Raw genomic sequence first — 22581 nt, forward strand, 5'->3', positions numbered from 1 at the left:
AAGCAGGGAGCTGGATGGGAAGCAGGGCTGCCAGAACATGAACTGGCGCCCATGTGAGATCCCAGCACATGCAAGGCCAGGACTTTAGCCACTAGACTACTGCGCTGGGCCCAGTGCTGTTTACCTCTAAGACTGTTGAATCCAGTCAGAGAGCCAAGAGGCTATGCTCCAGCTAGTGTTGTCCAAATGCGTGAGACCAGATGGTCCCCTTCTGGTGTTTTCTAGCAAAATCTGTAGAGATCCCATTGCAATGACCATAATCCTTTCAGAAATTTAGATCCTAAGCAAAAGACATAGCAGAGCCAGCTAGTCATTTATAAGAAATGTAATTTGATGTACAGCCAGACCGCGCTGTCCTCAGAAGCTCCTTCCAGACAAAATGTTTCAATTTCCTGGGTCATGTGACTGTAAGGTTTTTAAAGAATTATGCATTATATATATACACACACACACATGTATCTGTGTATTATGTAGCAAACTTATCAGCAAAGCCATAGGGGTGGGCATGGGGATTTGGCCATCTTTATCTGAAGTTTCATAGATGAATTCTATCAAATGTCAAAGGTTGATCATTTCATGCTTGCAAAAGGAGCATGTCTACTTGTTTTCTGTAAGAATTGTGACAGGGGTTTGCAGGAAAAGCAAGGGAGAGGTAGATCTAGTCAAAACTTGACTGTACATGCGTCTTGAGAATATTTCTATTATCTTCTATGGAGAGATCTGTGTCAAAAGACTTAGTTTAAACAGGATTCTCAACTGAACTGTTTTTTTTTATTTTCCTCATCTCATTTAACCAAGGGTGAGGCTTACAGAGAACTTTAAGAAAAAGCTTTCCTTGAGATTAAAACTAAGGTGCTGAATCCCCCTCCCAGGACCCCTGCCCTTGCTCTGGCCCCACACTGTCCATCTGTCCCACAGTTGTCCTAAAGGACCATGGCATGGTGCCCTTCATCAAGATCTTCCTGGACGATGAGAGCTACCGGGCGGCTTCGCTCAGCATCTTGGAACAGCTGTCAGTCATCAACGCCGAGGAGTACATGAGCATCATCGTGGGTGCCCTGTGCTCATCCACTCAAGGGGAGCTGCAGCTGAAACTGGACCTGCTCAAGGTGAAGCCCAAGCCTCCTCTGGGATTGGCTTTCCCTTGGATAGGAACCAAGCATCCCACACTTGTCACCTGATTGGCCACTGCGTTGGATAACGACAGATCCTATCCCCCAATAGCTGGTCATGTTGGGGATTTCTTTCTGGTTTTTAGTTCATTCAATGATCTGAGATTGTCCCTGGGGACAGCTGTCACCTGGGCGTCTTACTCAGCCAGCAGATCAGAGGAGAGAGGCCAGGAGGAACTGCACAAGGCATTGTTTAAGTCCAGAACTGGCACGTACTAACTTCTACAGAACCCTGAATCTGAGCTACTTGTATGCAAGGAGTGATGGGAAATGCAGCCCTTCACTAGGCAGCTAGTTGACTTAATCAGGGTCTTTTGGGCATCTCGCAGTGGCTGGGTTTGATGCAGCAGAGCAAGACACAGCTTTTGGCGCTGGGAGCCCATAGACTTATGCTAATAGTGCGAACCAGGGTCTACTGTGGGAGTAGAAAACTAGGAGAGATTGTTGCTTTCTTTCCTGCTGGAGGGAGGCTCACAGAGGGGAGAATGGGAGAGCCAGAGAAGGAAACCAAGGGTGCTCAGATCTGTGGGACCACTGGGTGCAGAAGAACAAGTGAGATTAGGCTGTAGCATGTGAGTGACGGAGAAAAGTATATACTTCTGCAGGATTGTGAGTAATCATCAAAAGCCCTCAAAATACTCGACCGAATATAATGAATATCATCCCTCTCGTTCGCTCTGCCCTACATCAGTCACACTTTTAGAGATTCTCTGTACTTTGTGTTACACCATTTGAAGAAAGAGTGGCAGAAGGCCAACATCTTCCCGCAGGGAGCTTACTCTGGGACTTCTTGTGTGCAAAACGACTTGACTGCCCACAGCATATTTTTGTGGCATTGGCAAATCCCACGTATTGATGAGTTAGTGAAGCTCCAGGGCTGGCATGGTGTGTTATCAGGCTAATACTCTGCCTGCGGTGCCAGCATCCCATACAGTCACCCATTCAAGTCTGGGCTGCTCCACTTCTGATCCAGCTTCCTGCTAACATGCTTGGAAAAGCAGAGGAGGAAGGTCGAAGTCCTTGGACTCTTGTGCCCATGTGGGAGACATGGTGGAAACTCCTGACTCCTGGCTTCAGATCAGCCCAACTCTGACCATCGTGACCATTTAGGATGTAAACCAGTGGATGGAAGAATGTCTTTGTGTCTGTTTCTCCCCACCCTCTCTGTAACTCTGACTTGTGAGTAAAGTAAATAAATTTTTGCATAAGTAAAATTCCTCTGACTCCCCAGATTACATAACTATCAACCTAACTCACTTATTTGTCAATATCTCTGTTCAAATTGGTTTATACTATTTTTTTCTTTCTTTCATTTCTAAAAGATTATTTGTTTGAAAGGCAGAGTTACAGAGAGAAGAGAGAGAGAGATTCTTTCATCAACTGGTGCAATTCTTAGAGCTGAACGAGTTTTTTTAAGATTTATTTATTTTTATTACAAAGTCAGATATACAGAGAGAAGGAGAAACAGAGAGGAAGATCTTCTGTCCAATGATTCACTCCCCAAGTGACCACAATGGCCAGTGCTGTGCCGATCCGGAGCCAGGAGCCAGGAACTTCTTCCAGGTCTCCCACATGGGTGCAGGGTCCTAAGGCTTTGGGCCGTCCTCGACTGCTTTCCCAGGCCACAAGCAGGGAGCTGGATGGGAAGTGGAGCTTCCGGGATTAGAACCAGCACCCATATGGGATCCTAGCGTGTTCAAGGCGAGGACTTTAGCTGCTAGGCTACTGCGCCAGGCCCGAGCTGAATGAGTTTGAAGTTAGGATCCATGAAGCTTCTTCTCGGTCTTGCATGTGGGTTCAGCGGGGCAAGGATGTTTGCCATTTTCTGCTAATTTCCCAGGCCATTAGCTGGATCAAAAGTGGAGCAGCAGGTCTTGACATGGGATACTGGCATTGCAGTTAGTGGCTGAAACCAACTGGCCACAACACTGTCCCTGTTGTGGTTCAGTCTTCAAATAAAACACAGGTACTTCAAAAGTTAGTAGAAAGTAGAATGGACATAAGTTTATTTTGGTGCAAAAAAAAAAAAAAAAGAAAAGAAAAGAAATCTAGATTTACTTTTGCTATAACAAACTTCTGGTCTTAACAGATGAGTGTCCATAGAGATTTGTTGACTAACCTAGCATCCTACAGCCGGTAAGTGGCAAGGTGGAATTTCACTTGACCACGGCAGCTAAAAATCGAATGGTCTTTGCCACGTTCCCTGTAGCATCCCATATGTCTCCATTCAGTTTGATTTGTGCGTTTTGATCGGAGCAGGAATGCAGCACCGTGGTTATCAAGAATTGGGATTTTCAGGGGACCAGGAGCTGTTTCTGGCGTTGCCATGGTGAACATCAGAGAGACCCCAGAGAGGAAAGCTTTGCTTCGTGGGGAGGGAAGAAGCATTTTTGTGTTCAATATTGAGAAGAGTGTTCTGTGCTCCTGGAAAGTTGGTCTTGTTGACTCTGGAGCCCAGAGGCATTTTATTGGAGTGTCAGCCCTGGGGTAATAGGATTGTGCCTCCAGAATTAGCAGCGGAAGGCCATTATGGTGTTTTACAGATTCAATATCATTTCAGAGCCACACAATCAAGAGATCCCGTAAGGACGAATACTTGGAGAGCTTATTTAACAAAGTCATAGCTAGCTCCCATGGGCCATCTTCTCCCTGGATGCCAAGTCACAGCTGGGCAATGGAGAGGTCTGGGGGGTGGGCAGGCGGCTGCCACTGTCCCGTGGGAAGGGACGGTTGCCGCTGACTTACAGGAGGAATTGCAAATGCTGGCTGGGATCTGATGCCTGTGAGATCCCTTTAGCCCCCTTGGCTCTTTGGCAACAAAGATGTAAGACAAGCTGTTTCCGGCCGCATCTCTCATTTTAGATGTTCAGAGCTGCTCCTGCCTGCAGGTTTTGTGTTGACAAAATGGGTCCAATGTAGGAAGAGGGGGACACGTGGGAGTGAGGCAAGAAGAAATGGAGTCCCCCCGATCCCTGATAAAGGGTAACCATCCCAAATGATTGGCAGCCAGCACCCAGGGGTCTAGTTAACTGGATCACACTGTGGAGTCCCAGTGTCCCGTCCCCGTGCCAGCCACCTCTGGGGGAGACCAGCCAAGAACAGTCATTTCCCAAATCCAGTGGCACTTCCCCCCAACAACACAAAAGCGTATGAGACTTCACCTGCTAATTCTGGCAAATGATAACTGAGTTAAGGACTAATGTAAGCAAATGAATTTCCTCTCTGTGGCCAGGGGGACCGTGATTGGGTTATGCACAAATTCAGATTGATTTGCTAATATACATTTAGCTGTTCAACTCTAAGTTTAATCGTATTACCTCACCGGTCTTCCAGCATGACACATGGAAAATTATGAGGAATAACAAATAATAGAATGTGAAATAAATCCTGTTAGTTGTAACGTAGTTAGCGCTTTGCTGCAGGCATCCATTTTATAGATCCAAGCTAGAGGAATACTAACTCCGAGACGATGACATGCTAACTGAGTTAAGGACGAGCAAATGTGCTTAACGCTGACCTTTCTTGAAATGTGTCAACCCTAGCCTGATTACTTTGACTTCGGCTGATTGAATTTACTCCCTTCCGTGGACTCGAAGGCCTCGGTGATGCATTAGCAGGCAAAGTTGAATGACAGTAATGGAGACCCTCCTCCTAGGCTCTGGGTTCCTGACAAATCGCTTCCCGAAGTCGCCAAGTATTTATTTTCCTTTATGATAGAAATGTTTCTCTTTAGTTGCTATGAAATTAAGCCTTTGTAATTGGGTTTTGCACTCTTTACTTTATGACTCTGCAAATATGAGATTAACCCCATCCTAAGAAATAATAGAAGCAGTCTACGTTGTAATGAGATTACCCCCATTTTAGATAATGACTCTGAATTTAATAAATCAAACAAAGCAACAATTAAGGACAGCCATTCCCCCGCTCCTCCCCCGCCCCACAGGAGAAAAATGGCCGGCAAGGGATTACAAGTGGTGGACCCTCTGAGAGACGGGCCACAGTGAAGGCTGCTGCTGCTGGATTGCTTCTTTTCCTAACACAGGCCCCTAACTCTCCTAGAATGACAGCGTGGTTTTGCGCAGTGTCTGGCAGCAAGTTGGATAGTTAGATCCTAAAGCAAAGAGGAGGTTCAAGTTCATCGAGAGCTCAGACCATTGCTTACAGTCTCGTTATGTTTGGTTTTCCTGCCACTCCTGTTTCAGTATTTGTCTGGTCATGCGCCCCATCATTCACCCAACAGTTTTCATTCATTGCTTCCCCTCCACCTTCAACAAAGCTCGAAGGGCTTTTAGCCGCTAAACACAGGCACATGCATGGAGATGGCTTAACGTCCGCAAGCTCAAGATTTCCACAAGTGTTTGTGATTGTCTCATTTTTTGTCCTGTACATCCCATGATCAGGGGCAAGGTCAGGTTGAACAGGTGGGACGCCTGCGGGGCCCCTCACTGGCACGGAACCTTGTGTGTGATCAGTGGGGAGGAAGTGGCTGGAAGCGCCCACACCCATGTTGGGATCAGAATGTGTTTGTGGGGAGTAAGTTGCTCCATGAGGCTGCCACACCTTCACTGAGCCTGCCCCGCTTCTCTTGGCTGCAGGCAGGGTGAGGGGCCAGGTGGCCACAGGAGGCAGGCTTTGCTTAGTCTACACCACGAGCTTTCACACTTGTGGAGGGCCAACATTCTGGGAGAAACGTGCGCCAGCCATGGCCTTGCTTGTCATCTGCAAACATCGCTCTCTCCTGGACACTGAGAAGCTTCCAGACATTGTCAGGTCACATCCTTACCCAGGAGAAGAGCGTAGTGTCATTGGTAATTTTCAAAAATGTATTTCAGGGGCCAGTGTGGTTGTTCAACAGGCTAATCCTCCACCTGCAAGTGACAACATCCCACATGGGTGCTAGTTCTAGTCCTGGCTGGTCTAGTTCTAATGCAGCCCCCTGCTTATAGCCTGGGAAAGCATCAGAGGATGGCTCAGAGCCTTGGGACCTGGAAGAAACTCCTGGCTTCTATTCAGCTCAGCTGTAGCTATAGCAGCCATTTGGGGGGCTGAACCAGTGCATGAGAGCTTTTTCTTTCTGTTTCTCCTTCTCACTGAGGATCTGCATTTCAAATAAAAATAAATAAATCTTTTAAGACATGTATTTGAGAGGCAGAGATACACACGGGGAGAAAGAAAAGAAGAGGCAGAGAGAGACATGGCTATCTCCCAGCCACTGGTTCGCTCCCCAGATGCCTGCAGGCTGAGGCTAGGCCGGGAGGAATCTCCATCTGTGCCCTCCCTGTAGGTGGAAGGGGCCCATTTGTCTGGGCCGTTCTGCTGCCTCGCAGAGTCTGCCTGGGCGGGAACCTAGAGTCGGGAGCCTAACTGGAAACTGAATTTAGGTGGACAGCATCTATAGATAGGATCCAGACATCTTAACTACTAGGCCAAATGCCTGGCCCTACTTAATTTTTAACAACTGGGAAAAGATCAGTTTGAAGGATTTAGGTTGATCTATTTTAAACACATCTGAGGTCTTGTGTAGTTATTACAGTCTTTGCTGTTTGAACAATTTCTCCCCAGATGGTAGATGGGGCCATGGGAGTCTTTTTATAGCTCTGTGGCCACCTGAACTAGGTGACATTCACAGTTCACAATGATCCTGTGTTCTGCCTCCATTGTGCCGCTCATGGCTTACCAAGCAGCATGGGGTTCTTTTAAGACTGATTGGTTTGAAACGCAGAGCAACAGAGAGACAGAAGGAGCGACAGATACAAAGACCTTCCATCCACTGCTTCATTTCCCCCCAGTGACTGCAACAGCCTGGCCTGAGCCAGGCTTCATGTAGCCAGAATCCAGGCACTCCATCTGGGTCTCCCACATGGGTGGCAGGAGCCCAGCACTTGGGCCATCCCCTGCTGCCTTCCCAGGAGCATTTGCAGAGGGCTGGATCAGAAGTGGAGCAGTCGGGACTGGAACTGACATTCCCATGTATGATGCCCATGTTGTATGCAGTAAGTTAACCTGCACCACAACCCCGGCCCCAGTTTGTTTTGGTTTTTGGGGTTTTTTTTGTAGAGGACTCCAAAGTCAGAGAACAAAATCCAGAACAGATACCCACTATTTCTTTCAACTAATCACTGGTTTTAAAAGTAAGGGTGCATGCGTTTTGCAGTTGAGGCTGAAGAGTGGCCTTTCCCAAAGCCTGGGGCTTCCTGTTGACTAGTTAGCCTGCACCTTTAGCAAGTGCCTATTCACTTTTTCTGTGAGTGCTTTGCAATCCAGTCCTTCTCCTCCTTTTCAGAACACATTGCCAGCTTTGTGTGGTTAGCACCATTGGTGATTTCTCTTCGCCCCACAAGCTGTCACTGTCTCACACCAGGTTTTAAATAGATACACTGTATTTTCTCTTTTCCTTTAATAAGTGCACTCATGTTTGCCCAGAGAGGAAGATGAGCAGTAACAAACTGGTGCTATGTGAATTTCACAGTGCATCCGCCACTCACAGTTGGGAGTCTGTTGCTAAGCCCAGGTGTGTTCCACGGCTGCTCATGCTGAGCTTCCTGAGCTTGTGGAACTCCAGGACAACTGGGACAGTTTTCAAGTCACTGCCCTCGAGTGTGAGGAGAGTCGTGATTTAGGGAGCTGGAGAGGGCAGTGTGAGCACTCATTCCAGAGAGGAGGAGAGGGAGTGAGACAGGGATCAGAGAAGGCTTTCTGGAGTAAGACAGTCAAGTGACCCCTAGGATGGCCATTTGAAGGCTGGCACTGTGGGCAACCTAGCTATAAAGCTAAGATGACCAGTACGGGCCTTCTACCCTTCGTGAAGCTCTTGGCCAAGTACAGGGCGTGATGTGTGGGGTGCTCGGGCAAGTTCACTGGCCACCTTGAGTTGATTTTTATTTTTTTCTGTTGGATTTTTCAGTCTTTGCTCCGGATCCTGGAGACCCCCAAGGGTCGCGCTGCCTTCAGAGTCTCCAGCGGGTTTAACGGGCTGCTGTCTCTGCTCTCCGACTTGGAGGGCTCCCTTCAGGAGCCCCCGCTGCAGACATGGGGGGCTGTGTCTCCCCGGCAGACACTGGAGTTGGTGTTGCATACCCTGTGTGCCGTGTCTGCAGCCCTGCACCTGGACCCTGTCAACAGCGACTTCTTCAGGAGAAACAGCCTCTTTGAGAAGCTGGCCGAGGACCTCTGCTTGCTGGGCTGCTTCGGGGCTCCAGAGGAAGAGGGGGTCCCTCGGCATTCCCGGGGTGACACTGTCAAGGCCAGACCATTTGCAGATTTTCTGAGTGCTGCCTTTTCGCCACACAGCCCGCTCCCACCCAGGACTCAGAGCTGTCTCCAGATCCTCTGCTTTCTGGACAGCATGGCCAGTGGCACACTCCACCTGCGCAGGGACCTGAAGGAGTCGCTGGGAACTGGGCAGGAACCAACAGGGGAGAAGGGAGAAGCCGGCGGTGACCCCCAAGGCAACTTCAAGCAATGGACATACCTGGAGGACAGGTAGAGCTTTGCTGCCATCTGCCATGGGATCCTCACTCTATCTCTGTCCCCAATTCTTATCCAATCAGCCTGCCTAGATACAGCAGGTGGGATGACAAAGCTGCAAGCTGCTTGCACAGAGATGTCATGTGATTTTCTTAGCTTTAAGTGCACTTGCCTATCTGAGAGCTGGCAGAAAATTCAGTCTGATCAATGCAGTTGGAGAATGTTTGCAGGCTACTCAGAACCAAGGGCACAAATCAACTGATAAATTTGCTTTCTATTCTGGTGCCTTCTATGCTCCCGGGAGCCTGCAGCAGACCTTCCTGGGTGTGGGTGGGTGGGTGGGGGGCGGGATTTTGCCTTCTGGGGTCTTGTCTCTTCCCCAGGACCAAGTCAGGCTTGGGAATTAAGCGTCTGACAGTCCACCAGTGGGACTGTGTTCTTTCCTGCTGACTCCACTCCCCCTAACAAAGGCACCTGCTGCTCTGACTTCGGAAGCCACACCCTTTAGTGGGGGCAGACTTAGGAAATAACCTTTTCCTTTCACTTGTGTAACACAGAAGTAACGGCACAGTCATGCCCCCAAAGGCCTGTAGTGGGGTGTGAAGGGGCAACAACAGGACACGGCAGTCATCACCGTGGTCTGTTTTCATTCCTCCAATGCAGAAATGGCAAAAGACTCATATTCCAATGTGTGTCATGTCTGTTCTTATCCAGCGAGAGTTCTCACTGCTAGAATTTCTGTGCTGGAGACTGACAGTGGAAGGCATGGACCTTCAACCTCCACATCTGAAGAGGGCGTTTCAGTTTGCTTCACTTGTAAATCTGAGTAATTCATAGGTTTCCTGAACTTGCAATCCTGCACAAGTCAACTCTTTCTTGATCTATATGTTGCTGAGTTAGATGAGCTGTTTCTATTGTTTAATTAAAAAGAAAAACATTTATTCACTTGAGAGGCAAAGTTACAGAGAGAAAGGGGAGAGTGAGCAAGTGAGAGAGATCTTCCATCTGCCGGTTCAGTCTTCAAACGGCCATAATCCTATTAGAGTGGGGCCAATCTGAAGCCAGGAGCATCCTCTGGATCTGCCATGGGATGCAGAGACCCAAGTACCTGGACTGTTCTTCACTACTTTACCAGGAGCTGGGAGCCAGAAAGTGGGGCAACAGGGACATGAACGGGCACTCATATAGGGTCCTGGTGCCACAGTGGCTGCTTTACAGCTATGCCACAACACCAGTTCCAGTGAGCTTTTTAAAAATAGTCTGTTTGTTTGTTTATTTATTTATTTATTGTCATCTTATGATACAGTTCCATAGGTTCCTGGTATTTCCCTTATCCCAACCCCAATTCCTCCAACCCCCCCACACACACCTAGTTGTTCTACATCATTACTAAAGTATAATTCTTCATACACAATCATATGTCCATCATTGTGGGCATGGACAATGGCAGAGAGTCCAGCATCCTATTGTCAAGATATAGTAAACAGTTTCATTGTAAGTCCATCTTTGTCTGGAAGCAGAAATGCATACTACATTGTATCCTCACATCTAGATATGTTAGTCTCCATCTCAAATGAAAAGTCATAATACAAAATCAAAAATAGAAAGTTACAATGCCCAAAAGTTAAATAACATGTTACTAGATATGACAGTCTTCATTACACAGCTACTATACATCCCCTTAAATGAAAAGCCACAAAACAAAATCAATATCAGGAAGAAAAAAGAAATTAACAACACCATGAAGTTAAATAACATGCTACTAAATGACTAACGTGTAGCTGAAGAAATGAAAATTAAGAACCTTCTTGCAGAAAATGATGCTACTGTATGATCTATGAGTCATTGAAGAATTTAATCATAAGAAAGTGTTTTGAAGAGATGAAACATACAGAAAACATCAAAACCCATGCGATATAGTTTCCACTGATTTTTGTTGGTGAACTGTGTCTCTTCTAAACAACAAATAGATGGGCTTTGTTTTTTAATCCAGTCTACTAATTCTATGACGTTTGATTGAGCTTAAGCCATTTGCATTTAGGGTTAATGTATATGGGAGGTACTTTGGTCCTGTCATTTTAAGAATTGGTTGTTCAATGGTTTAGTCTTCTGTTATCGTTTTACTGGGATGTTCTTTCCATTTGCCTTTGGTTTTGTTTGGTGCTATTCCTTTTCTTTGTCAAGAGAACATCTTGAAGTATCATTTGTAGAGCAGGTTTGAAAGAGGCAAATTCTTTTAACTTTTCTTTACTGTGGAAGAATTTTATTTCATTTTCAAAGACAAAAGAAAACTTTGCTGGATATGTTATCTAAAGCCGGCAATTTTTTTTTTCTTTTAGAATCTGGAATATGTCACTCCGTTCTCTTCTAGCCTGTAGAGTTTCCTTTGAGGGATCTCCTGTGCGTTTAATTGGCATTCCTTTAACTATCAATTGATTTTTTTCACATGCACATTTCAAGATCTTTTTCTTATGTTCGATTGAAGAGAGCTTGATGATCATGTGTCTTGGTGAAGATCGCTTTTGATCAGGCCTGTTGGGAGTTCTGTGCCCCTCCTGGATCTTGTTTCCCAATTCTTTCTCTAGATTAGGGAAATTTTCCTTTATTATTTCATTAAATATATTTGTAAAACCAGTTTCTCTTTCTGCACCTTCTGGGACTCCCATAACTCTTATATTTGGCCTCTTAATAGTGTCTTTCAATTCTTGAATACTTTTTTTGGCCTGACTCAGCTCTGCTTTTAGCTTTTTGTTTGCTTCTCCCTGATGGCAGGAAATACCTTCCAATTCTGAGATTCTTTCTTCTGCTTGCTTCATTCTATTTTGGAGACTCTCAACTATATTTTTAATTTGCGCTACTGTTTTTTTTTGACAAATTATAAGATTTTATATTTTGCTGATTGAATATGATATTGGGAGAATCACATCATTTTCATTTATTCATATCATATTATTATAGAATTTTTTTTTTTGGAAAGGCGGATATACAGAGAGCAGAGACAGAGAGGAAGATCTTCCATCTGATGGTTCACTCCCCAGGCGGCCGCAACGGCTGGAGCTGAACCAATCCGAAGCCAGGAGCCTCTTCCGGGTCTCCCATGCGGGTGCAGAGTCCCAAGGTTTTGGGCCGTCCTCAACTGCTTTCCCAGGCCACAGGCTGGGAGCTGGATGGGAAGCGGGGCTGCCGGGATTAGAACCAGCGCCCATATGGGATCCTGGTGCGTGCAAGACAAGGACCTTAACCACTGTGCCATCGTGCCAGGCCCAACGCTACTGTGTTCTTAATTTCTGATACATCAGCCTTGATTTGCTTTATTGCTGCTATTGCTTGTGTAAAATATTCCTTAAATTCTTTGAGCTCTTGTATGTGCTTCTCGTTGTTGATTAGAAGCTTTAAAATGAGTTTTATGAATTCTGTGTGCCCTATTTTCTCGATGTCTTCCTCAGTTAACTCTGAGGTTGGCATAGGGTTTTGCTCCTTTGCAGGGGAGTTTTCAGTAATATTCATTGTGCCTCTGTCTCTTCTTTTGCTCTTGGTCATTGTACTTCTGGTTAGCAGAGTCTTCTCCTTGGGGCAGGTTTCTAAGCTGTGTTACCTACAGGTCTGCAGTTCGATTTTACTTACTGCAGTTGGCACACAACTCTTTGCTTGTAGCCACTTGTGCCACTCCCTCCAGCAAGTTCCAGTTCTGGGTTTTTTTTTTTTTTTTAAAGATTTATTTGTTTTTATTACAAAGTCAGATATACAGAGAGGAGGAAAGACAGAGATAGAAGATCTTCCGTCCAATGATTCACTCCTCAAGTGACTGCAACGGCTGGTGCTGTGCCGATCCGGAGCCAGGAGCCAGGAACGTCTTCCAGGTCTCCCATGCAGGTGCAGGGTCCCAAGGCTTTGGGCCGTCCTCGACTGCTTTCCCAGGCCACAAGCAGGGAACTGGATGGGAAGTGGAGCTGCCGGGATTAGAACCGGTGCCCATATGGGATCCTGGGGCGCGTTTAAGACGAGGACTTTAGCCCCTAGGCCATGCCGCCGGGCCCCTAGGTCTGGGTTCTTATGTTAGATTTCCACCGTGGTCTCCACAGCCCCAGCTCCTGGCTCACCACTTTCCACCTCCTGTGATACTGTGCTGAGGCTGCACCATTGTCTCTGCAACCTTTCTCCCACTTCCAGTTGGAGCAGGTCCCAGGATTAGGGAGACACCAGGTGTCCTATATAGCTAGGTTGTTGGTGGTGCTGATCTTGCCGGAACCTGTTGGCCGTTAGGTCTGGGTGCCACACGGACCTATTTTGACCTGTACAATGTCACAGTCGGTATTATTTTCCTGTGGGACCAGTGCAATCCACAAAACTCAGTGAGTTCTCGCGAGCTCAGCACATGCGCAGTTCACTGTTGTCCCGGCAGTCCTAAAGCATTTGCCACAGTCCGCAAAACGGCGCCTGACGTACCAGCGCTACAGTTCTTGATCTGCTGGCCGTCAGGTCTGAGGGCTACCCAGACCTGCCCCGGGTGGAACCTGTAGAATGCCACGTTGCTGCAGTTCACTGAGTCAGAAATGAGTTCACTCCCAGCTCAGTGTATGCTCAGTCCTTTCCCTTGCCCTTTCCTCCTTACGCAAAATGGCGCCCAATTCGGCTCTAGGGGGCTGACTGGGCTGTGAAATCCACCCTGTTCTCGCACTGTCCGTCTGGGATCTGCTGCTCTGTCTCTGCTCCTGGTCAAATCAAACGGACCAGCAGGATGGACAGTTCCCCGTCTGGGTTCACCTCCCAAGCTCCCAGTGAAAGTCCCTTCCCACCTGGTTGCTGGTGAAGTTCTGGCTGCTGGTGGAGTTCAGATCGCCGTTAGCTGAATGCCGCTGGAATATTGGTCACTGCAACACCACACCGCTGTGCCCGCTGCTTTCCTGTGTCTGTCAGTCTCCAGGTACCCCTCTGCTGTTGTTCTGTCCTCTCCTATTTCCTGGAATGTGTCCTCTCTGCTTCATCCTGATTAAATATTTCTCCATCCGTTTAAATGTGTCCTTACCCTATTTTGCCATCTTGATTCTCCCTACCCAGTGAGTTTTTTTTTTTTTTAAAGAGGGATTTTTGAAGGTGTGTTTATCGGAGAACCTTTCACGTTCTTTGCTGGACTGTAAATTTATGTCCTTCTCATCATGCAAATTGGTAGAGTTCCTCATTTGTTCTCCAGAAGAGTTTATGTAAAGATGGTGTGTCTTTTTTAGTCACGTCGTAGGAACGTGCCAATAAGACCCCAGGAGTTCTGGCGTGTTCTTGGAGATTTAGTGTCCTGAGTCTAAATTTCTGTTTATTCTTGCTGAGCTGCTTTTTCAATCAGTTTATTTTCTCATCTAACTTTTAATGTCAGTGGCGGAAGCTGCTCGGGACACCTCTGATTCTTTTCTGTTCGTCGTGCAGCTGTCACCACCTCCTTTCCCCAACACTGAGCCACTCACTTCTCTCTCTCCTTTTAGTATTTTTGCTGGTGAATTGTTTGCCCCTTCAATGTGTCCTACAGGCCAAACTCTGTTCCTGATATTCTACTTAATTTTCTTTTTATTTTGTCCTCTTAACTTGATAGTTTTTTTGGGGAAAAAAAAAATTTGTTGAATGGCAGAGTGTCAGAGAGAGAGAGAGAGCGAGCTTTAGTCTGCTGATCTTTCCCCAAATGGCTGCTCAACAGGCAGAGCTGGGCCAGCCTGAGCCTAGAAGCAAGCAGTTGTGTCCTGGTCTCTGATATGGGTGTCAGGAACCCGAGTCCGTGATCCGTCACCCACTGCCTCCCAGGTGCGTTAGCAGGCAGAGTAGCAGGGACTGAAACCAGCCCACTGATAATGAGTCATGGGTGTCCCAACTGGCAGGCCAATGTGCTGCACCACAGCACTGGTCCTAGGAACTGATACTAACCTGGACAATCAGGAGATCAATTTCCAGTCTCCTTTTGTAAAATAGGAACCTCTCAGTTCCCTATTGGTTTCACTTCCCGTTTTATTTATAGTAAATATTTTTTTTTTTCTGTATGCATTTGGACTTTTTAATGCTGGGGGTTTCTGGCCATCTTTTTGTTCCTGACTTCTAACTTTCCTGGGAGAGGAGAAATGGGCTATAGGATTCTCGCTCTGTGCAGCCAGTTGAGGTGGAGTTCATGGTCTCAAGGTGGGAATCTTTGATCCATTTCCCATGCGTGGTTGGAAAAGAGGGCATTCTAGTCATGACTAGGTTTGATATCCTGTCTGTGTCCATTACATTAAATTTACCCATGATTTCATTCAAATTTCTCACATCGGGAATTTTTTTTTCAATCTGCTCAACGTAGCATGTATTGGGAAAGATACATCAAGAATCTCTCGCCATCGAGGTGGGAATGTCCACTTCTCCGTCTTTATTGATGTGCCAGGCCGGAAGCATCCTGCGTATTTCGTGTTGTTACATCATCTTATAAAGTTACCATGTCGTCGTTGTACGGAACCAGTTTTCTCTGTAGTAGTACAGTTTGCCTTAAGTCTATTTTTGCAGTCAAGGATAAGATTGCTTTGGCATTCCGGGTACGCCTAGGTTATTCTGCCTCACTCTCCGCCGGTCTTTTAATTTTAACCCTTGAGTTTCTGGATGCTTTAGATCTTCCTCTTAGAATGGCAGAGAACTGTTTTTGTTTCATTTTGTTTACAAATCCAATGGGACATCTCCTGTCATCTAACTGGGGAGTGTGATTTGTTTATATCGTTACACTTACCAGTAATTTACAATGATTGCCACTTTGCATATTTCCCTTTTGCCTTTTTAAGCCATTTTTTTTTAGATCTTCAACTATTTGACTGTAATTTTCCTCCAATATAATGTAACTGAGTGTCTCAATGACTAGCTTTTTAATGATTACTCTAAAATAATTTAACTTGCACCTTAGTGATGTTTAAGCAATATCTGTACATGCTTTCCAATCAATATTGGAAAGGCCTTAGGATTTTTAAATGTGATTTAATGCAATACTTTAATAATTAGAATCCTAATTAAGTATAAGTCATTAGATGCAATTTCTATACTGATTTAGTAATCAAATACAATTATCTCTTTACAACATATAATTACTTTTTTTTTCAAAAGATATTCTTATTTATTTCTTTGAAAAGTAGAGTTAGACGAAGAAGGAGAGATCTTTATCTGCTAGTTCACTTCCTATAGGGCTCCAAAGGCCAGGGCTGGGCCAGGCCGCCACCAAGAGCTGAGAACTCCATGTGGGTCTCCTGTGTGGCTGGTAGGGACCTAAACATGTGGACTGTCTGTCATCCGTTCCTTTCCCAGGAGCATAAACAGGGAGCTGGATTGGAAGTGAAGCAGCCGGGACAAGCATTGGTGTTCCTATGGGAGCATCTTCACCCGCTGCACCCCAGCGCTGGCCCCCTATTGTAGTGTTGCACAGTATTGTAACAGTGTGGCACTTGTTCTAGTCTCTGCTCTGTTGACCCGCGTGTCTAGCCGTACTCCACACCTTGATTGCTATGTCATGTGATAGGTCATCCCAGAAGCTAACCTCAGTCCTCCAAATGTCTTCCTTCTCATTCCCGTATCATTGTATATCCCAGTATCGTATCATATACATGTCAACTTGCCTGTACCTTCAAAATGTCCTGCTGGGATTTTTGATTATAATTAAAGAATGAATACGAGTTGAAGAGAACCGAAAGCTTAACTCTGTTGAATAGCCCAGCCCGTAGACACTGCGTTTCTCTGTATCTTCAGCCTTTGATTTCCTTCACCAGTCTAGAGTATTCAGCAGAAGCAGACGCTCACACTTGCTTAGATTTAAACTTACATTTTTAAGTATTTCAATTTTTTAGCACTATTCCAAATGATATTAAAGCTTATTTTCTTATTTCACTTGCAATTTATTTCATTTTTCATAAGTAGGCTCCATGTGCTGTGAAGTTGCTGAAGTTAAGTATTCTAGGAGTTGTTTTGTTTTGTTTTAAATACATATGTAGACAGTGACATCACCTGTGAATGGGGATGACGTTATTGCTCCTTTCCAACCTGCAGGGTCCCGTATGATGTTGAAAAGGATTGGAGAGGAGTAGATCCCCTTTTCCTTCTTAATTCTAGGAGAATGTTTCCAGTCTTTCTCCATCGAATAAATAACATCTATGTTGCTGTTGTTGACACCTATTAGCAGACTGTGCAAGATTATTTTAATGGGGCCCGGTGCGATAGCGTAGTGGTTAAAGTTCTCACCATGCACGCCCGGGTTCCCATATGGGCGCCGGTTATAATCCTGCCAGCCCCACCTCCCATCCAGCTCCCTGCTTGTGGCCTGGGAAAGCAGTCGAGGGCGGCCCAAAGCTTTGGAACCCTGCACCTGCGTGGGAGACCTGAAAGAAGCTCCTGGCTCCTGGCTTCGGATTGGCTCAGCTCTAACTGTTGGGGAGTGAATCATTGGATGCAAGATCTTCTATCTCTGTCTCTCCTCTTCTCTGTATATCTGGCTTTCCAATAAAAATAAATAAATCTTTATTTTTAAAAAGATTATTTTTAATGTACCGAGATTTTTTTTAATCACATTAAATCTTTCAAGTGCTTTTTCTGTATTACATTATGTGATCACATGATTTCCTTCTTGAGTTTCTCGGTATTACGGGCTGCCCTGACCAGTCTTTTTGAATATCGAATGTGCAATGTATGTGATAAGCCCAGTTGGTCACAATGCCTTCTTTATTTCATGATTAGATTTGCTTTGCAAATCATTTGCTGAGGATTTTTGCGCCAAGGATTTTTGTCCTGATGAAGGACATTGGTGTGTGGTTTTCCGGTGCCATCTCTCTGCCTTTGCCATCAAGCTGACTCTGGCTTCATCAGATGATTGGGGAAGCATTCCTCTTCTCTTACATTTTGTGCAAGTCGTGTACTCTCGGCCTGATTCGTCTGAGCAGTGTGTGGTAGAATTCAGCATTCAAGATACCGGACTCAGAGTCTTGTTTGCGGCAAGGTTTCTAACTCTAAGATTCACTTCTTGCAATCGCTATAAATTATTCAGACTATTCATTTCCTTTTGCTTGGGTTTGGACTGTTCGTGGCTTTGAAAGGATTAGTCCGTTTCATCTGAGTTTTCGAATTGTGGGCCCGAATCGTTTGCCGGATTTTCTTGTTGTTCTGATGTCTGCGGGGTCTGTAGCATGATCACTTTGGTCGCTGACCTGGCTAGCTCCTGTCCTCGCTCCTTTTGCTTTGCTAATAACTTAGCTAGTGATTTTTCAATGTTTAAAAGGCTTTCAAAGAGCCAGACTTCCATTATTTTCTCTCTCTCTCTTTTCCAGTTTTTAATTACATTGATTTGGGGGGCTATGTTTATTATTGCATTTCTTCTGCTTGATTTGTGTTTCTTTTTCTCTTTTGATAAAAACATCCGAAGATGGAACCTTCCATCGTTGCCTTTTTGTCTCTCATAATGTGTAAGCAGTTGGTTCTATAAACTTCCCTCTCAATGCTGCGTTAGCAACTTCTTATAAATATCCCTATGTATATCCTTGTAAGTTCAAGACACTTATTTATTTATTTTTCTTTTTAAAAGATGTATTCATTTGAAAGAGTTTACACAGGGAGAGAGAGACAGAGGGGGAGACTGAGATCTTCTGTCCTCTGATTCACTCACCACATGACAGCTGAGGCTGGGCCAGTCCCTAGCTAGGAACTCGAAGCCAGGAGCTTCTTTCAGGTCTCTCCCATAGGTGCAGGGGTCCAAGAACTTGGAGCACCTTCTGTTTTCCTCCTAGCATAGCAGGGAGTTGGATGAGAAACAGAGCAGCAGGGTTGGGAACCATATAGAATGCTTGCATTGCCGGTGGTAGCTTAACCCGCAATGCCACAATGCTGGCTCCCTACATTGATTCTTAAAATGTTCTCTTTGACTCATAATGTGTTTAGAAATATGTCTAACTTCCATGCACTTGGAGGCTTCAGAGCTTATCATGCTATTATTCCACTTTAGTTCGTAGTTTGTGTGATTTTATTTATTTTGAAGTGTTCTCACATTTGGTTCTCGACTCAGGGCATAGCCTGTCGCGATGAGTGTTCTGTGAGAATTCCTCCAAGAGCATACAGAGTCTCAGTCTTTGGGTAGAGCTTTTGATGATGGTCATGACTATTCAGCTCTTCCCTTGGATGGGTTTCTTGTTGTTCTTTTTCCATCGGACACTGTGAAAGAGAACTGAAGTCCCGAAGTACAGTTGGGGATTGGGCCATTGCCCCTTTCAGTCCAGCAAGTTTTTCTTTTTGAGTTTTGATGCTCAGTGACGTGTGTATGGGGTTTTGGTTATTATGCCTCTGTTGACCACTGCTTCATGCCATCTGTTTATTCCTTGGAATTATCCTGTTCAGAAGCGTGCTGTCTCTGATATTAGTAAAAGAATCTTTCTTTGGATTAATGCTAGCTTCCTTTCGATTAGTCCTAGCATGGTATACATTTTACGCTTAACCAATCTATCTGATTATATTTAATTGATGGCATGGATCTTTGTTTTTTTTTTTTTATTTTTCTATTCCAAAGGCATCTGTTTAATAATCATTTCATGAAATTATTGATGTAGTTACATTTAGATAATACTATCATTTCATTATTTGCATTCTCGTTTTGGTTCCCCTGTTGGTTTTTGTCTGCCTTTCTGTGGGGATTTTAAAGTATGTTGTAGCATTTAATTTGGGTTTATTTACTGAACTTTCCACTTATACTTTTTTTGGCTACTTTATTTTAATACTTGCAAAAAAGATTGCAATATCTATACTTGACTTTTAACAGACTTACAATTAATATTTTACTACTTCAGATGGATTCTACAAGTCTGGCAAATCCCTGTATCCTCCCCTATGCTGTCCTGTGTGTAAGACGTCTAATACAATTTGGTTGTCAACCATTATACAAATGTTTAAGAACTTAAAAGGAGAACACGCTGTATAATATTTATTTCAGTACTGATTGCTCCTAATGTTCTTTCTCCAGCCCAAGTAGCAAATTGCCTTTTGTTATTTTTTCCTGCGATCTGAACAACAAAAAGCATCATTTTTACAACAAATTTGTCAATAGGAGATGATCCTTTTTCCTTCATCTAGAATTGTGCTTATTTTGCATTTATTCCTGAAAGATATTTTTTTTTCTGAATATGACATTTTTTAAAAGAAAATTACTCGTTTATTTGAAAGTCAGAGTTAGAGAGATCTTTCATCTATTGGTTCATTCCCTAGATGGGTGCAATGACCTGCACTACTGGGCCAGGCTGAAGCCAGGAGCTTCATCCAGGTCTCCCACACGAGTAGCAAAGGCTACTTGGACCATCTGCTGCTGCTTTTCTCAGGACATTAGCCGGGAGTTGGATTGTAAGTGAAGTGGCAATACAGGAATCCTTGTCCATGTGGGCTGCCGACATTACAGGCTATGATTTTACCTGCTAAACGACCAAGCCGCCCAGGGACCCAGTTCTTCATGTTTCTTTACAGCACTTAAAGTCTGTTGTGTTCCTCTGCCTTCAGCTTTCTCAAGAAAAGACCCACACTCACCTGGATTGTTGCCCTTCTATGCGACATATTGCTTTCTGTGGCTGCCTTCACAAGGTGTTGTCATCAGGGCTCAACCGTTGATTAATTGAGGATTAACTTCTTTGTTTATTTCGTTTGGATTTTATCTTGAATCTTTAAGCTTGTGTGTTTCTTTTAATTTGAAGAAAGGATGACTGAAAATTTTCAAAACTTTTTTTTTTTTTCTTCTCAACCGAACTTTTGCAAAGACATCCATTGTTCATGGATTGGAACAATCAGTGTCATGGAAACGTCCACACTGCTAAAAGTGGTTTGTGATTTCAGTGAAAACCCTATGAAATTGCTGAGGATGTGTTTCACACAGCTAGAAAAGAACACTGCTAAAATGTGTGTGTGTGTAACGGTGAAAGACCCTTAGTAACCACAGCGATACTGAGCAAAAGGAACAAAGCAAGCACTGTCACACTACTGTATTTTAAAAGATAATACTGGGGTATTTGTTGTGGAGCCATTGTTACGGCCCTGCTTAGGATGCCCTGTTTCATGTCAGTGCGCCCCTTCAGGTCCCAGCCTCTCTGATTCTCATCTAGCCTCCTGTTCATGTGCCTAGGAGGGCAGTAGGTGATGACCCAGAGCTGAGTGCCTGCCATCCATATGGTAGACATAGATGGTGTTTTGAGCTTCTGGCTTGGGCCAAAACAACACTGGCTTCCCAGCTTCCCCAAACATTTTGGGAATAAAGAATGAACTAGCATATGGGAAAGCATTCTGTCACTCTCTGTCATTCTGTCCCTATCTCCCGGTCTCTGTCACTCTGCCATTTAAATTGATTGCTAAATAAACCTTTAAAAGGATATTAGAACGTTACAGTAATCAAAACAGTATGGCACTATCAAACTCTCCCTCCACTTCCTATGAAACTCCAGTGTCAGGAACCTTAGTTCTTTAGCTATTGTGACACATGTATGAAGCTTTGTTCATTTAAAAAGATTTTTCCTCCTTGTGATTTAGATTGGGCAATTCCTGCTGATCTATTTTCAAATCCATGGGGCTCTTTCTCCTATCTCTGGTTGTTTTCATTCGATGAGTCTTTTAAAAACGATTTTTTTTTAGTTCCCAAATTTGCATTCTATTCTTTGTTGTTGGATTCTTTCTTTCTTGGAGTTTTTTTTTTCTTTTTAATTTTTTTTACTATTAACAAACGTAAAGCATTTTTGTCTATTAAGTCCATGTCCGGTGTCATTTTCGCAAGGGCATCTGTTGGCTGTCTTTCCCTCGTGTGAGATGATGGTGTTTCCATGGTTTGTTTTATGTTGAGCCATCTCAGGTTGTATCCTGGAGATCTGGGATGTTCAAAGGAACGCTGGCTCTTGGCAGCACCATAGGGGGTGTTTCACTTATTTGGTTCTAGCAGATACAGCTGGGTTTAGACCGCATATTTCTGCCCCCTTCTGTGTGCTGTGTTCCAGTGCTAGTTCAGCTTTCAGAGGTTTTGCCTCCTTCAGAAGCCAGTCCTGAATGGTGGTTTGCCCAAGTTAGGGTTCAAAATCCACTCATCCACAGTTAGAACTGAGCTCAGTGGTGACTCACCACCTGGTGGCCATACGCTCTTCGGCCTCTTTTTCTTCATTCTCTTCCTGGTCCACCCTGGATCCCAGCAGTCACTCCCCTCCTTGTCTCTGGGCCTTTAGGGGAGAGAAAAAAGAGCGGAGATGAGTGAGATCTCACCTGTGCTCTGAGGAGGTTTCTTGTGCCTGGCTGCCATTGCTGTTGCCACTGCTGAAGGAATCACCCAGATGAACTGCGAAGGGAGGGAACGGAGACCAGGGCGCTCCTGTCTGCTGAGCATCAACGAGGAGCCAGGCATTGCACCTTGGTGCAAAGAGGTGGTGTTTCACACCTGTAGGAAGAAAGGGTGGCATGGCCGATGTCTCTGGCCATTTGGAGAAAACCAAGCTCAGATGGTGCCCTTCAGGGTCATCAAGGTGCTTCATGATCTATCCTGCAAAGAAAGATCCAGAAAGTTCTGCGAAAAGAGGGAAGAGATGTGCAAGGCGTATGTTGAAGTCCCGCTTTCCTTGTCTCTGCAGGACCGAGGAAGGTGAGACTGTGATCATGCACCCTGGGATGGTGTGTGTTATGGTGGGACTGCTGCCTCGACTGTACCATGAAGACCACCCAGAGGTACCTCTCGACAAATTTGTCTCTGTCCTGTGACCTATCCCAGTGGCCCCGAATGTCTTCTGTTCTGTTGCCCTCAGTATTCTGTGCTAATGGGGCCATCCTTCAGTAGGTTTTGGGTCCTGGATTGGGTGGTCACCACCTTTCCCGGGCCATGCAAGGCAGGTAACTTCTGTTAACTAAAGAATTTCCAGAAACAACAGCAGGACAAAACAAACAAATAAACAAACAACTCCCCCCCCCC

General features: G+C 45.0%; 1 protein-coding gene across 4 annotated transcripts in view; it reads left to right on the plus strand.

The window, feature by feature from the left end:
- The window catches only part of LOC121168289 (WD repeat- and FYVE domain-containing protein 4-like), a 66452-nt gene extending 43936 nt beyond the window's left edge, over nucleotides 1–22516 (plus strand). For 2 of the 4 annotated variants that reach the window (XM_040998230.1, XM_040998231.1), the window contains exons 11-13: nucleotides 919–1109; nucleotides 8077–8654; nucleotides 22247–22516. In XM_040998230.1, coding sequence (XP_040854164.1) covers nucleotides 919–1109; nucleotides 8077–8654; nucleotides 22247–22373 — 896 coding nt within the window. In that variant the 3' untranslated portion in view covers nucleotides 22374–22516. Of the gene's footprint in view, nucleotides 1–918; nucleotides 2095–8076; nucleotides 8655–22246 lie in introns of those variants that run through there. The other 2 variants (XM_040998233.1, XM_040998232.1) reach the window with 2 other exon arrangements.
- The last annotated feature ends 65 nt before the right edge of the window (nucleotides 22517–22581 follow it).

Source organism: Ochotona curzoniae, unplaced genomic scaffold (genome assembly GCF_017591425.1).
Source record: "Ochotona curzoniae isolate NIBS_2020 unplaced genomic scaffold, NIBS_Ocur_1.0 patch92, whole genome shotgun sequence".
Classification (NCBI taxonomy): domain Eukaryota; kingdom Metazoa; phylum Chordata; class Mammalia; order Lagomorpha; family Ochotonidae; genus Ochotona; species Ochotona curzoniae.